The sequence below is a fragment of the Protopterus annectens genome, chromosome 6.part0 (assembly GCF_019279795.1).
Source record: "Protopterus annectens isolate FY-2018-M chromosome 6.part0, PAN1.0, whole genome shotgun sequence".
Classification (NCBI taxonomy): Eukaryota; Metazoa; Chordata; order Ceratodontiformes; family Protopteridae; genus Protopterus; species Protopterus annectens.
In genome coordinates, this window is record NC_056737.1 from 1,699,208,992 (window position 1) to 1,699,226,758 (window position 17,767).

Sequence of the window (17,767 nt, forward strand, 5' to 3'; positions counted from 1 at the left end):
TCCCGACCCTGAGAGGTCTCCGGTGCCAAAAGTTCGGAGATAATCAAGGTTGCCGGAACCGAAGACGAACACGCTATCGGAACAGAGTCAGTCAGAGCTGGAAGTGTCGGGATGGAAGTCTCCAAAGGCTCTGGTAGAGTTGGAGGAGGAGTGCATGAAGGTGTCATTGGGCTTACAGTCTTGACGCTGGATTGGCTCGGACCCAAAGGCAATCCTCACGCCACAACTAGCTGATCCACTAACCTCATAATGTTAACTTCTGAAAGACTCTTAGTAGTCCTCACCGATCATGTGGAGGAAGATCTAGGTGGTCTTACTTCCACAAATAAGAGTATCTCTGAATGGGTCCACAGAAGGAGAATAAGCAGTTCACGGGAGCCCAGGCATTTCCAGTATCTTCGGTACTGGGTGCTCTGTTGGTACCAATGTAGAGGCAGCCATCTGCTCCAAAGTCAGTTTTGTTGGTGTAGACAGGGCTCCCAGTGCTGATGAACTTTTCAGTGCTGAGGAAATTTTTGCCATTTTTTTAGACGGTTCCAAAGAACTGTGAACCAAGGAAGATCTTTTCTTGGAGCCATGGGAGGAAGAAGTCCTTGCTTCACTAGGAACCAGAAATAGCCTCGTCGAAGGCAGATTTTTAGAAGTCCTTTTAGGATAAGCTTGTTCTTCCTCTCCATTAACGTACAAGAGAAGAACCCATGGCAAACCGCACAATTTTCCTGCAAGTGAATCTTGTCAAGACAATAAACACAAAAAGTGTGCCCATCTGAATTGGGCATTTTACCTTCACATTTTTTTTACACCTCTTGAAACCTGAGGTGCCCTTAGAAGGATTTAAGGGAGATCGTTTCTGGTCCACCATTATCAGCGATGGAAAGGAATGGATAGAGAAGGAAAGTTTCTTTTTTTTTTTTTTTTTTTTTTTTTTTAAGAAGGAAAAAAAAGGAAAATAATACCAACCATGGTAATAAGAAATGCCTAAAAGGTACAATACGAGAGAAAGATTACCAACTATGGTAATAGAAGAGATGACCGGCAGTAAAAATAAAGACAGAAATATTAGAAAAACAAGGAGCGGGTAGAAGTACTAATAAAAGGATAGTTAGGTAAAGAGTTTAAAGTAAGAAATTTGAACAACACTTACAATTTAACTGCCAAAACTCGAGAGATGGAACGAACACGTCTAGTCTGCAAAGCAGCAAACGAGATCTGGGGTAATGTCTGTGAAGAGCATTATGGGCAGAGCATGGCTCGAGAATTTGGAGAGCGCGAGCAGAAAATACGGCTGAGTCAGTTCTGAGGGTTTGGAAACAAACCCACCGTCAAGGATTAGGTAAAGATGAACAACATCAGATCAGTTGTTTAACAGCAATCATTCTAAACTCGTGTATATTATCACAGTAATCCCTTATTTTCTGCTTAGCATTCTGCAGGTGATCCTCTTCTTGTTCTGTGAGTTTCCCCCTATTCTGCAATACTTTAACATTTGTCAGTCCCTCTAAATTATTCTTGTTACTCCTTAACAATATCTCCCTTTCTTTTATTTCCACCCTATTTTTAAACTCCACTTTAATTTTATCCCACTCCCTAGCTATATTTTTAGAAGAAATTTCTATCTTCTCTAATAGCTCCTGAATAATTTCCACTACCCATTCCTTAGATTCCTCTCTTTTCAACAGATAACGGGGAAAGTGTCAGTGTCTCGTTTTTATTTTATTACCCTGTTTTTATTTTAGTTACTATTGGTGCATGATCTGAAATAGTTATTGGGTGCATATCAACACCGTGAATTAAATTTATATGTTGCTGTAAAATGTAAATTCTGTCTAGCCTAGCCCAGTTTTTATATCTTGGGGAATAATATGTAAATTCACTCTGATCTCCTAGTACTGAATTCACATCTTCCATGCCAAATATTTTCATAAATGTCTTCAAAAGTCTACCCTCTTTTGTTATACTTTCCCTTCTGGGCCCCTCAGACACATCTTCACTGCTGCAAATCAAATTCCAGTCCCCACCTATAAGTAATGTTCCTTGCTGAAATCTGATTATTTCTCCCAAATTTTCTCAAGCTCCAGTATAGCAGTTTTAGGTGGAATATAAATACATGCCAATGTAATCCTCCTCCCTTGCCAGTAGCCCCTTAATACTATAAATCTACCATCATTATCATTTATATCCCTTCTTCTTGCAATTAATATTAAGTACTTCTCTTTCCTTTGTCGCCTCACAGTAAGACGCTGACCGGTTCGACTCTCAGCTAGAGCGTCTTCTGCGTGGTGACATGCGTGAATGGGCATACCTTCGTTGAAGGTTGTGTGTTAGGGCTGGCAACTCAGCACGTAAAAATCAACTGCCAATCATTAGCGGACCGGAGTTCCGCTGTGGCGACCCCTAACCGGGAAAAGCCGAAAGACACAACAACTTCTCTTTTCCTTTGCCCCAGGTATTCCACTGTATACCCATTCTGAAAACCTTTCTTTATCAATTTCACACATTCATTTCTTTCCATCTTTGACTCCTGTAGCATAGCTATTTGCACTCTATGTTTAAAATAGTTCACTACTCTTTCTTTTTTGTATTCATGAGATCACTACAATTTAAAGACATTACAGAAAGCATCATATTAAAAAGTTATTACTCCCACCTTCTATGTATAACAGGTTTTTGTTAAATGTCTAGTTAAAGCTTTTGTGTAACATGCATACATTGTTTGGCAGGTTGAACTTTTATACAATTGTTTCTTGTCATATCTATTTGAGCCCATGTCACATCTTTCAAAACTTTTTGTTTTACTGAAAGCCCTCAAACAAAAAAAAACGCACACACCCAATCCCCCTCCAAAGCCTATTAACTTAATACCAACACATAAAACTATGTACATGTTCAAATACTGAAGTTTTATCCTCTTAATAAGAACAGATATTCCAAACTGACAGCTACACTCACAGACGTAAATTAACCTACAATATTAGTTATCCATGCTAAGACACATGGTGCAGTCTGTGCTTTTGCTAAGTGCTGTCTGGTTCTGTCTCATGTTTATAGCTCTTTCAGCTGCTGGAAAAACATCTGCAAGCTTTCAGAAAACATTATATCCTAGCCCATTTCTTTTTTTTTCTAGCCAGTTTCTTTTTATGAGATTGTAGCCAATTTATTTTTATCAGATTCCCTCCATGGAGACATGAGGACCAGATACAGAATTGCTACTAAGCATACCTTTATTTGCTAGAACAAAAGCCTTATAATATTCAACGTTTTTTTTCAATTACTTGCTTTCTCTTAAAACGTGTTAACTAGATCAAGCTAAGAGCCTTAATCCAGCCATTCCCCCAAGCAAGAATGAGAAACAGCACATTCATTTTTCTTTTGCCATACTCTTTTTTTAACAAGACTTTTTTTACATTGCAGCATATCTACATTTCTTAAAACTGCACAAGGGGAAACAGAGAAGAACGGGAAAAAAAACGGGAGCACCTGTTTACAATATTATCCCCATTACACTTAGAAACGACCGAGAAACCTTTATAGCATGCAAAGAAAATCATACACTACAAAAATAGTACTATTAAGAAAAAAATTGTTTTACTTACAGTTAGCTGTCTCCCACCTATTCCCTTCCCTTATGTACTTTTCAGAACACTGACATGAAGTAGGGAATAAAGTCCAATATTTCCATATTTTCTTGTTCTGTCATATTTCACAAATATAATTATTCCTTTGTAATCCCACACTTGTCAATTTCCAAGTTACTGGTTTTATTCCTGTTCATCTCCATCCCCCAAATCTGATCTCTGCTTCATTTCAAACATACTCTCAATTCTTCTAGTCAGATCCCATGCTCCCTTCTTTCTTTCCAGGATTTTCCATTGAAACACTGGAAAAGGTTTCACTGGCACAGTCTCTCTGTGGTCTTTATTAGCAGAAGAACAAGAAGCAGTCACTCCTTTTGTTTCACAGCTCATTTTTTGTTGGACAAACTTTTGTGCTTCTTCCTTAGCACATACTTCATCAAAAAAATTATTTTATCTTTCCAAGGGAAAATATTTTGAAAACAGCAGGGTACAGCAGTTTGAATTTCATGCCTGTTTCTTGACATTCCCAGAACAGTAGAATAAATGTACTCCTCTTCTGCCTGGTGTAAAATGAGTAATCATTCTTCATAAACACTCTGGTGAGTACCACTTTTAGTACTATGTCCTTCTGCCACAGTTTTGCCAGAATCAACTTCTGCTGGCAGGATCGCATATTTACTATTAAAGGTCTAGGTTGCTTTCTCATAGCAGGTTTGGAGCATACACACTATGTGCCCTTTCAATTAACAATTCATATTGTGGAACACCAGTCCAGTTGCTTATTTGTGCTTTCATAAAATTAATACAGTCTGTACCTTCCAGTTTTTCTGGTACAGCTGAAAGTCTCAGGTTTTCCCTATGTGCTTAATTGTATTACTTTTTGAAACATCTCTTCTTGAGCAATCTCATATTCAGACAGCCTTTTCTTCATTTCAACCTCTGATTTTTTTGCAGTTTTATCACCTCATCTGAGTATCTGTTTAAATCTTCAGACATTTTTCCAGCCTTTTGTTGTTTGAGTTAAAATACTCCATCATCATTTCACTTATTTTAACCAGGTCTGTGTGCAGTTGTCTTATGCTTTCCTTTACGCTGCTGAAGTCATGTCTGGAGCTTGCACTGCTTATTGCTGAACAGCTGCAGTACTTTTCCCTGTCAGTGTTTTTTCCTCATCCTATGTAGCTGATTTTCCTTAACTCAATAACCCCGACTACCGTCTCATGGCGCCTCTGTGCTTAACACCGAGCACGCAGTGAGACAGTAGGAATTGCATATGGTTACACCCGAGTGCCTTCTCCCAGCGCTAGTAACTTTCCAGGAATATTTTAGCTCCACTCATGAAAATTAAGTTGAAAAAGTAACTAAACTTTGTCAGTTACCTTGTCAACTTAAGTTTCAGCATGGAGTTTTGTGTTGTTCATATATGATTTTAAAGAGAAAATCGACTTGCAATGCACCCCGTATTTTCCTCTCAACAGCAAGCCAATTTTGTATGCTTTTCCTCAAGAAACTGGTGTTAGCCAATAGGAGTCACCTCTTTCTTAACACCTCCACCCCCCCCCCCGACTCTCTTCTTTCCAAATAGAGGGTCCTAAAGTAAATATTCCCTTTCTTTTTCTGCATTTTATGGGATTTACTACTGTATCCTTCTGTTTATCATGCCATTCAGGTAGTGTCACCGTCTGGAAAGAAAAAAGCTGCAACACAGAGTGATTTGTCTTTTTACTTGCAAGCCTGTCTAATTCCTCAGTAAGGTAAGCTAAGATAGTCTCATTGTATAGCTGTGGTCATTTTTTTCTTTAATTAAGTTGTGTTTTTTCTGGTGAATGACTGGCAGACTTTGTAATATAGCTGTTCGGCAAAACTCTCAAAGTTTGTACAAGCAATATTTAAACTCTCTAGTTTTGTCCAGCTTCCTTGCTCTTAGACGTTGCAAGGTCTGCTTAAAAAAAATAAATAAATAATCCAGTCAGTAATTATTACGCCCCCTTCCCTGCCTTCATGTTTTTTTTTTTTACGTCGAGTGCTCCGTTTGTTACAGATTACAGAATTATAGAGATAGCTGAGAATATTCCATGCATAACATTAACAAAAAAAAAAAAAAAGGCTTCTGTGATATCTGGATAAGGCTGGGAGGTATGACTATAGGTCTTCCATTCTTATCTGTGTGTGAAATGTTTGGTGGCCTTCTCGTTTCTTTGGCATTCTGTAAAATATGCACCTCGGTTTATATACATCGATTTCTTTTTTATCTGTTGTTGTCTTTGCATAGTTAAACAATGCTATTGGCTATATTTGACATGCTGTGATTGGGCATGTTTTTTTGCACGCTTGCAGTTGCTTACCCAGTATCCAGGCCCAGTGTATGATGTTGGCAATGAAAAAATAATAAAAGTTTTTTCCAGCTTCCTTGCTCTAAGACATTGCGAGGTCTGATTAAAAAAAAAAAAAAAAAGTAATCCAGTCAAAAATTATTACATCCCCTTCCCTGCCTTCATGTTTTTTTTTTTTGTTTGTTTTTTTACGTCAAGTGCCCCGTTTGTTACAGATTACAGATTTATAGAGATAGCTGAGAATATTCCATGCATAACATTAACAAAAAAAAAAAAAAGGCTTCTGTGATATCTGGATAAGGCTGGGAGGTATGACTATAGGTCTTCCATTCTTATCTGTGTGTGAAATGTTTGGTGGCCTTGCACATGACTAATCTTGTACTTTCTGATTTAGGTACTCGGTTTAGGGCGAGTTGCGACACCAATCATCTTGTTTCTTTGGCATTCTGTAAAACATGCACCCCGGTTTACATACATTGATTTATATATTATCTGATTTTGTCTGTGCATGGTTAAACAACGCTATTGCCTACATTTGACATACTGTGATTGGGCATGTTTTTTGCAATCTTGCAGTTGATTACCTGGTATACAGGTCCAGTGTATGATGGTATTGATAAAACAATAATAAGAAGTGGGAAGCGATTATTTTTATTGCAAATGTGCCCATGTTACCGTGTGGAAATGGATACCAGTGCTTACCAGGCAATAGTGTGAAGGGGACAGACCAGCCCATTCCTGGTTATGTGCCTGTATGTGTGCAACCATAATTATGTTGACTTGCTAAGCTGCTTCAGAAATTCCTCAAAAATTGATACAACAGATGAGTTTGTTAATTATTAACATGTCTTTGATTCATGGTGCTGTCCCTTTAGAGCATTCATAGGCTTGAGGAAGAGCAATATGAAACATGGAGGCAGTGGAAGCATCATGTCCATGAAGAAGCTAGGCTCATTACCATATATACAGCATATTTCTGCTGCATTTCTCATATGACACTGTGCTTGCATGTCTCATTTGAGTAAGATCTGCCTTGATTTCTACTGATGTATTACTGCGATTTGTTTCTGTAGTGGAACTAATAAATACAACCAACCAACATAGCAATGGCCAAATAAGACATAAGAAAAGACTGCCAAAGGTGGAAGACTGCCAATAAACCACCTAATACTCCAACCAAAGAAGTTATTTAGTGCTTTCCTCCCCACATTTGGCAGTCGTTTCTTGAGCCATTTGTAAAAACAAGAATCAGCTATAGAAATAAGTATTTCCAAAATATTCACAGATATTTTGAAAGGTTACAGAAGGGTCATTTGGGAAATGCTTCATGTTGGTGCTTGTGCATACTGCAACAATGTAGTGCAGAGGTCCCTTGGATGAATGCATCATTTTGGCGCATGTTCGTACCAGGAACTGTTACTGATGGGTCGTTTGGGGAAATATTTCAATTTCATTCTGGTCTTTGTGCATACCTTCAACATTTTTTGTAGGGGTCACTTTGGTGAATGTTTCATTTTGGTTCATGTATATACCAGGAACTGTTACTGAAGGGTTGTTTGGTGAAATATTTCATTCTAGTGCTTGTGCATATTTCAACATTTTACTGTAGGGGTCACTTTGGTGAATGCTTCATTTGTGTCCATGTATATACCAGGAACTGCTGAAGTGTCAATTTGGCGAAATGCTTCATGTTCGTGCTCGTGCGTATGGCAACAATTTATTGCAAGGGTCCCCTTGGGTGAATGCTTCATTTTGGTGCATGTTCTTACCAGAAACCATTACTAATGGGTTGTTTGGGGAAATAGTTAATTCTGGTGCTTGTGCATACTTCAGCATTTTATTGTAGGGGTCCCTTGGGTGAATGCTTCAATTTGATGCATGTATATACTAGTAACTGTTACAGAAGTGTGATTTTGGTGAAATGCTTCATGTTGGTGCTCATGCATACTGCAGCATTTTATTGCAGGGGTCCCCTTGGGTGACTGCTTCATTTTGGTGCATGGTCTTACCAGGAACTGTTACTGAAGGGTTGTTTGGGGAAATAGTTAATTCTGTTGCTTGTGCATACTTCAACATTTTATTTCAGGGGTCCCCTGGGTGAATGCTTCAATCTGGTGCATGTTCGTATCGGGAACTGTTACTGAATTGTTGTTTGGGGAAATATTTCATTCTGGTCCTTGTGCATATTTCAACATTTTATTGTAGGGGTCCTTTTGGTTCTTGTGCATGTTCTTACCGGGAATTGTTACTGATGGGTTGGTTGGGCAAATATTTCATTCTGGTGCTTCTGCATACTTGTACAGTTTATTGTGGGGGTCCCTTGGGTGAATGTTTCATTTTGGTGCATTTTCGTGCCAGGAACTGTTACTGAATGGTCGTTTGGGGAAATATTTCATTCTGGTCTTTGTGCATAATTCAACATTTTATTGTAGGGGTCACTTTGGTGAATGTTTCATTTTGGTTCATGTATATACCAGGAACTGTTACTGAAAGGCTGTTTGGGAAAATATTTCATTCTGGTGCTTGTGCATACTTCTACATTTTATTGTAGGGGTCCCTTGGGTGAATGCTTCATTTTGGTGCATGTTCGTATCGGGAACTGTTACTGAATTGTTGTTTGGGGAAATATTTCATTCTGGTCCTTGTGCATATTTCAACATTTTATTGTAGGGGTCCTTTTGGTTCTTGTGCATACTTGGACATAGTACTCAAGGGGTCACGTGGCAAATGTTTCATTTTGGTGCTTGTGCATACTTGACAGGACTAGTTTTGTAAATTACACTCATTTAATTTAGTTGTGGAGGGAGGAAGTATTTTTTAGAGAGATAATTAAGGAAAATGTGGTTTATTTATGGTAAATAGCATTCGGATATACTAATGAAGGGGTCACTGGGGGGGAATGTTTCATTTTGGTTCTTGTGCATACTTGGAAGGGCTGCTGAAGGGGTTGTCGATGGAAATATTGCATTCTGGTGCTTGCGCATAGTAGGACAGACTGCAGAAAGGGTCACTGGGGAGATGTTTCATTTTGTGCTTGTGCATACTCAGACAACATCAGATAAAGAAGTTATGTACTCACTATAATGTTTCATCTGTGTTGTCCATTTTTTTTTCATTCTTCATCAGCTACCTACCCTCTGAACCCCCTGATTTTTTATTCCTGTATATAATTTACTGGGGAGTGTAGGTTCATATATTAGTACTAGGATAACTGCAAATTATATTCTCTGGCTCAACCCCTGTTTTTTTTACAATAATACTCAATGGAAATTTCTGGACACCAGTAGTTATATAGTTGTATTCTACTTATATTATTTATTTCTAACAATTCATAATATTGCTTCTGGCATGGAGCAACCATATGTTTTGGACAATATTTACGGCTTTGTCTGTCATTTGTAGAATTTAAGTGAGAGGAAGGGCTCAATAATATAGGTGTCATACTACTTTTATTGATTTACTCTGGTCTTTTTCTTTTTTTTCTAACTGATGGCAATGACTCAGTCTTACATTACACCTGCACCAGGAATGTAATGAATGTCTCTGCTCAACAGGTTATGTGCAGCAATTGTCACCTTAGTTTGAGCATGATGAACCTTGCAGTAATGAAATGCAAGTCATTATCACTTTATTAATTGACAACGTGTGCAGTTACAATATAACACTGAGTCATTATCACCTGTCAGGTAAAACCCTCAGCAGCTGCCACTGTTATTCACATTACTTTTATTATCACATTGTTGAATGCACATGCCAGATTTTGGTTTCTGTCATTGAGGAGTCATGCAGAAGTCTCCCCCAATTTCTTTCTTTTCTTTTTTCCCCATTATTTTTATTGTAGGATACAGATAACGGTATATGTTGTGGTTATATGTTTCATATTTTTTGTGAATGACTCTCCTGTCACTCTCCCTCCTTTCAGATAAAGTAAATGTATTTAAGTCAGGGCAAGAGTCATTAGGTTAGTTCCCCCTTTGATTCCTTATATCCATTGTTGAAAGGACACATGGAAATGGAAAATGCAGAGGTAAGGAAGACTGCTGACACTGAAGTAAATCATGAGACGATGCTGGTATCTGCAGTCTGAGTGGGTAGTCAACACTGGCATGGGACACTTCAGGTGCCCTCGAGTGCCATTGAAGCCCCATACCTGTCCAGGTTTCATTATTAGAGTGGCAGTCCTGAGCCTGTTTTTTTTTTTTCTTTACATGTGCCCTTTCTGTATCCCCCTTGCCAGTATCCATTCATGCAGTATTTTGGCTAGAGCAAGAATGTTTTTGTTTACCATGACTTGCACCCACAGCCATTCTAATAGTCAGTTGGGGTTTTCCTGGTTGGTAGATATGGTAGGGAAAGATGTCATCAGCTATCACAGTTTGTTTGACTCAAGTCATGAAATGTATTATATTTTTTCATAATTTGGTAAATAGCTGTGGTAGGAATCATTTCAACATGTTGACTATGACTGTGTTTTGAAGACAGCATTAGTACTTGCAAGATGGCAAAATAACTTTGTATGCTGTACATATGTACAGATGTCACAGTTTGTTTATAGCTCAGGTTATGAAAATTATTATATTTTTCCATATTTTAGCTAATAGCTGGGGTAGGGAAGATGTTAACATGCTGTATAAGACCCACTTTTTGAAGAAAGTATTAGTACTTGCAAAATGGTAAAAGAAGTGTATATGTGTGCTGTACACATGTACAGATATCACAGTTTGTTTATGACTTGGGCTATGAAAATTATAATTTTCATTTTTTGGTAAATAATTTTGCTAGGGAACATATCAACATGCTGACTAAGACCACATTTTGAAAGCAATATTAGTACTTACAAAATGGGAAAAGTACTTTTTAGGACTAAGGTTATGAAAATTATGATATTTTTTCATATTTAGTGAATGACTTAGCTAAGGAAAGATGTCAACGTGCTAGGTAATACCACATTTTTTAAGACAGTATTAGTCCTTACAACGTGGTAAAAGAAATGTGGACTTGCTCTGTACATGTGTACGTATATCACAGTTTGTTTCGGGCTTACGTTATGGAAATTATTTTTTTTTTCATATTTTGGTAAATAACTTTGTAAGGGAGCATGTGAATGTGCTAAGTAATACCTCATTTTGAAGAGAGTATTAATAGTTCCAACATAGTAAAAGAACCGTGTCTGTGTGTTGTATAGATATCAAAGTTTGTTTAGGACTTGGGTTATGAAAAGTATGAATTTTGTTCATATTTTGGTAAATAACTGCAATTTGCTAAGTAATACCTCATTGTGAAGAGAGTATTGCTGGTTCCAGCATGGAAAAAGAATTGTGCCTGTATGTTGTACACATGTGCAGATATCAAAGTTTGTTTTGGAGTTAGGTTATGGAAATTATGACTTTTTTTCATATTTTGGTAAATAACTTTGCAAGGGAGCATGTCAGTGTGCTTACGTTATGGAAATTATTTTTTTTTCATATTTTGGTAAATAACTTTGTAAGGGAGCATGTGAATTTGCTAAGTAATACCTCATTTTGAAGAGAGTATTAATAGTTCCAACATAGTAAAAGAACCATGTCTGTGTGTTGTATAGATATCAAAGTTTGTTTAGGACTTGGGTTATGGAAAGTATGAATTTTGTTCATATTTTGGTAAATAACTGCAATTTGCTAAGTAATACCTCATTGTGAAGAGAGTATTGCTGGCTCCAGCATGGAAAACGAATTGTGCCTGTATGTTGTACACATGTGCAGATATCAAAGTTTGTTTTGGAGTTAGGTTATGGAAATTATGATTTTTTTTCATATTTTGGTAAATAACTTTGCAAGGGAGCATGTCAGTGTGCCAAGTAATACCTCATTTTGAAGACAGTGTTGCTTCTTACAACATGGTAAAAAACTGTCTGTGCACTGTACACATGTACAGATATCAGTTTTAGTCTTGTATGATTATGAAAATGATACATTTCCAATACTTATTATTATGCCTATATCTTTGCAACGGAGCATGGTGATCACATATATGATGCATCATTTTGAAGCTGACATTGAGATGCACAACTTCTACACTGATATGTTGGCTCTGTCTGTTACAGGTGATGAGATATTATGCTTTAGAACCTCAGCACTGAAATAAATAGGACATGCTGGAGGGACAGATTCATAACCCAGAGGCTCCCTTCACTCTGGAATAAAATCCCAGTCCAGGTTAGGCAGAGTCCCTCATTGACTCTCTTCAAGAGGAATCTTGATGAGTGGATGGGAGATCGTAGGTTTACCCCGGGTATCACTTCTGTGTCACTGTTAGACAGAGGCACAGTATACTAACCTCGAAAAAGGGCATATCAAAATTAATTTAAAATGGGTGGCGAAAGCCAAACATACTCTGGCTAGGCTTATAAATGCCCTAGGGCAGATAGCCTAGTATGAACCTATGAACCTATGAATTATGAAAAATATTATATTAATCATATTTCTGTGAATATCTTCATAAAGGAGCATCACACAGTAATGGTTAAGGTATCATTTTAAAGCTGACATTCATACTAACAAATTAAATACAAATTGCATGGGTCTACATGGTACATTGACCAAGATATTGTGCTTTGCTTTTCCATAAAGGTAAGAAATATGCACAATATCAACATTCCTTGCCAAATATTTAATAATGACTTTGATATGCACTATCAACATTTATACTGTTGGAAAGGTCACTGTCTGCTGAACAACTTTCGCGTTTACATTTTTAGTCTAGCTCTTACAGTTAAAGAGTTATGAACATTTGTTTTCTGTATGGTATTACAAATGGATTTTCTGAAAATGAGCTCAGGCTGCACTGCTGTTCCTATGGTGGAATTAAGCGGGCAGCTTTTTCTAAACTTCTCTGGAGTGAATTGAGTTAAGGTCTTCTGTACTTTTTTTTCCCCTGGCATCCAGGCATTGCACTCACTAGCCAGCTACTGAAATTTACAGAGAAACACAGACGTCCACTGGCCTTCTCTGCTGAGTTTCTGTTTTCACACTGAAAGAGCTAGAATTAAGCTGTTACTCAATTTGCAGTCATCTTGAAAGTCAAAGTTCTCCTGGAGTGATGACCAGGACCCTGAATACAGATTTGCAGTATGAAAATGAGACCTAATTCATCTCTCAGACATTAATGATTCTTATGATTAAGTGTGGACATTTTTGCAAGAAGCAGGAGTATTGCCACATGATCCAGCCTATTCACAATATGACCAGTAAATGGGGCCTGCTTTCTTTAAATTATGCCCTGCCAAAGACAACACTTGTGAGGCTTGATAGATATCAGTGGAAAATTACAGTGAAGTATGTCTGCTATCTCCGCAACAGGATGCGTCTCACACATAAGATCATAATTCTATCAGACACCGATTAATGCGATACAGTACAACACATTTAAACGCGCTATAGCCTGGAAAGGAAATATTCCACTTATTGTTTAAGCTTCTCAAAAAAGGCAGAGATGCCAAGGTGCTGAAATATGCCTCTGTATAAGGATATCAAATATTAACACTTTGTTATAGAAGTTACAATCATTCACTTGAATGGCCATAAGAGGTGTATGGAAAGTTTAGTCACTTTCCACCCTAACCCCTACATGTTGTTGCATCAGCATGAAGTTTAATGGTTAGATATCATGTAACTGTTAAATTGTTACTATAGATAACAGAGACAAAGAAACAAATTTGGAGATGACTACTTATTCTTTTATAACAATTCAGTAAATTAAAGGGAAGAGAAAGATGTTCACTGCTGTTTCACAGTACAGCTACTAGTCCCTATAGAAAATTACATAATTCCAAACAGAACTTTATATGTTTGGCTGATTACTTAAAGAACCGAAATGTGCTGCAATTTATACATGATACTTATTTTGTCTGATACTGGTACTCATCCATTCTACCTTTCTTAATAAGAATATAATTCACTTTCAAACAAAAGTACTGCCTTTAATTTATGTGCCAACAAAGAAGTGGTTATGTGGTGCCATACCTTCTTCTGGAGCTGATGCAAGGGTAACAGTCAGAGATTCTGTCAGAACATTCCCACTGTCCGAAGTCCACTGTAGCTGAAAGGATAAACAAAAGAGGAGTAAATCATGTTGCGTGCATCAGTCAGTAAAATTTCACTGTTTATCACATCAGGAAACTTGGGCATAATCTTGATTTTACTACACTGTGCAGTAAGACAGTCCACTAAGTCAAGCAGTGGAGATGCTCCTTCTGCATGAATAATGGTAGATTATCTTAACATCCTTTCTTATAGCTACACTAGTTTTTGGAAATCATTCAATATAATTCTGTATTATCTTAGAGATGTTCACCGTTCAGTCACAGTGCTAGGCTCTATATCTCTCTCACGCGCGTGCAGGCGCGCGCACACACACACACACACACACACACACACACACACACACACACACACACACACACACACACACACTTGGTGCTGGAAAAAAGGAGGTGCTGGGCATGAGCTATGCAACATATATGCCACTTCAATGAAACTGAATTAAACAAGATTTTGTGCTGCTCAGTTTCCACTACCTTCACTCATTCAAGACAAAACTTTTTTTTCCAAACACATCTGTAGTTTAACAGCAACATAATTAAAAAAACTCGCTACTTAACTATAACTCAGAAATATCCATAGTCACTAGACTAGGGAAACTGTTATATAATAATGTATATGCCATAATGGAGAGTCAACATGAGGCATGTGGCACTGGGTAGCACACGCATCTGCTACAAGGATGCCATAAAATAATCTTAAGGTGTAAAATGGGTGAATAGCCCTAATTCATCTGGGACTAAAAAAATTTGGAATGGGTAAAAATAAAACTTTTCACAAAAAGAGAAGCAGGAGTGAGCTGCATGTCAGAAAGTAGAAAACACAGAGGGGCATGATGGACCTGAAAGTACCCCACACATACTCTTTGTTAAAAATGTGGACTTTTGGGTACAAAATAAGATAATCCCCCAGTGCCCAAAAAAGAGACCCTAAATCACCATCAAATGCAGGTAATATACTGCTATATACGAGATACCATGACATATGGTTGCCAGAGCTAACGGAACAAGATCCAGCTTTTTGGGAGAAATGCCAGGATGCAAAATCAATTCTGTAACAAAAAGAAATGATAACCAAAAGACAAAGGTGTGGAGAATGAAGAAATAGCATTGCAAGGGTTGTGGGATACCACCACATGTCTTGGATGCTAGAATGGATATCTACATTTATACAACTTAAACAGTGACTTACAAAATACAACACTTTGATATTTTGAGGAAGTACTGCCGGTATCAAGCTAGAGCAAATTAACTCGATCACAACCATTAGATAAAGCTAAATGATGATGTGCACCGCCTTTGGAGTAAAGCAACAAGTGATAACAATGTCTGGTTACAAACAAATGAACTGCTGAAAAGAAAATCCTGAATAGTAGTAGTAATAATAATAATAATAATTCTTGTTAACCATGTAGGCCCACTGGACATACAGTCCCTTTTTAAGGGTGACATGTTAGAAATACCTGGTTAAGCGAGGTAGATGAGGGCTGAGGGAATCAAACTCTGTACCACAGGAACTACAGCTCGCAACCTTATTCTCTGCACCAACTTCCAGGCAAAGACTGAGCTTGTCTCGTATAACGTGAAAGGTAACTGGAATGAATGCAGCATTAAATTTTATTCTAGAACTGCAAAAGTGCATTCATTCCTAGATCTGAGAATTTATGTTGATTACAATCATGAAGTTCTTAGAAAACAAAACAGCAATACTACAACGCTGGTAAAAACAATGAAAATTGCAGCCAGCCTACAAGTTCTGTATCACAGAAGGATATAGCTTAGTCTGTGAGCTGGTAAGGAAGCGTGAAACTGAGTGGCATTCCCCACTTGGTGATCAGGAGGAGGAGGAGGAAACCATATCTGCTGCAAGACTTGATAGCCAGTGAAAGCGATGACATGCAGAAAAAGCTAGAATATAACCAACAAAGCAATTTGGGTCATAAGCTGTAGCTGAAATAGGCACACAAGCGGAACTATGCATCCAGATTGTTACTGGAACCCTAAGGTTCATGCAAAGCTCATGCAAAGGAAAGGGAGGATGGAGTAGAGGAGTTTTCTATGAACCCATGCACGATTACCCTAGCTAATCCTGTTCTGGACCTGGAGATAGTGTCTAGTTTGTAATGTTTAGTGACGGTATGGACAGAAGACCATGTGGCAGCTTCCAAAATAGATGCAGTGTCCATACCTTTGAAGAAAGCCCCAGAAGAGGCTACTGCTCTAGTGGAGTGAGCCTTCACAGAGGTAGTGTGTGTCATCCCATGGAAGACATAAATGGATGAAGTTGCCTTAGAAATCTAAGTAGAAATAGTTTCTTAGGAGACTGGTTTTCCCAGCGCCCTGGGATGGAAGGAAACAAACAATTGCTCAGATTTCCTAATAGGCTTGGTTTTGTCCAGATAAAATAAGAGTTGTCTGTGCACATCCGAGGAATGAAGGACTCTTTCACTAGGGTTTTTAGGGTTAAGAAAAAAGGTGGACAGATGAATGGATTGGTTTAGGGACAAGTCATTAACCACCCTGGGCATGAAGGAAGGGTTAGTATGAAGAGATACCGTGAGCTTGTGGAAAATGAGAAAAAGTTGGTAAGCCATAAGGGCGTGGAGTTCAGAAACTGTTCTGGCAGAAGTGATTGCTACTAACAGGAATGTTTTCCATGTACAAAATTTTAAGGAAGCTGATGATGCAGGCTCAGAAGGAGCCTGAGTGAGCTTTTCCAGGACAAAATTTAGATCCCAGGGAGGAGGGACAGATTTCCTAGGAGGTCTAATGTGAAAGAAGCCTTTGAGGAAGAGATTAACTTCCCACCTAGAAGCTAGGAAAGGAGATAAAGGCAGACATACTGAAATGGCTGCTAGATGAGCTTTAACCGAACAGTATGCTAATCCAGCCTTAAGTAGCTCACACAAATAGGAAGGAAGCAATGGAATATCCACTGAAAATGGATCTATGTCTTTCTTTAGACACCAGATGGAGAACCTCTTCCATTTGGATAAATAGGATTGCCTACTGTTGGGTTTCCTGGTCTCATCCAGGACTACAAGCATGTCCTTAGAAAAAAAGGCGTCAGAAAGGGATCAAAAGCCTATCACCCACAGAGTTAGAATCAGGGAGGTGAGATGTGGATGGATAAGTGATCCCTTGTCTTGTGTGAGAAGCTCCACTCTGTGGAGTAACTTGTGATGACTGCCTTTGGCTAAATGCAGTAGAAGAGAGGACCAGTCCTGTCTTAGCCAAAAAGAAGTCACCAGCACGATTTTTGGCTTGTCCTGCTGTATTTTCAGTAGGAATTCTGAATGAGTGGAAAGGGGGGAATGCATAAAGAAACACCCCCTTCCATGAGAAGGATAGGGTGCGCACCTTCAATACCAGAGGGTCTGGAACTCTGGCACAAAACTTTGGAAGTTGTTTGTTCATGGGGGAGGCAAATAGGTCTATTTGAGGAGTACCCCACTGGTAGAAAATGTCCAGATACAGTGAAGCATCCATTCATGGGCTTGTGTCTTGGACCTGCTGAGAGTGTCTGCCAGCACATTTTGAGCAGAAGGAATATAAACTGCTTGCAATGAAAACTTCGCTTAAGAGGCAATCTCTCAGGCTTGAAGAGCCAATCTACAAAGCAGGTATGACTTGGTGCCTTCCTGTTTGTTCACATACCACAGAACTGTAGTGTTGTCTGTGAATAACTTCAGAGGTCCTGGGAGTAGGGAAGAGTGAAGGGCTTGGAGTATCAGGATCAAAGCCTTAATTTCTTTTACACTAATATGTTGCTTCTTGATTGA

The 17,767-nt window shown here is 38.3% G+C and overlaps 1 protein-coding gene across 2 annotated transcripts in view; it reads right to left on the minus strand.

Annotated features, from left to right (window-relative positions):
• Nucleotides 1–17,767, minus strand: part of CARF (calcium responsive transcription factor) — a 2,518,000-nt gene that overhangs the window by 550,850 nt on the left and 1,949,383 nt on the right. For both annotated transcript variants that reach the window (XM_044075092.1, XM_044075091.1), the window contains exon 13: nt 13,909–13,984. In XM_044075092.1, coding sequence (XP_043931027.1) covers nt 13,909–13,984 — 76 coding nt within the window. The remainder of the gene's footprint in view (nt 1–13,908; nt 13,985–17,767) is intronic.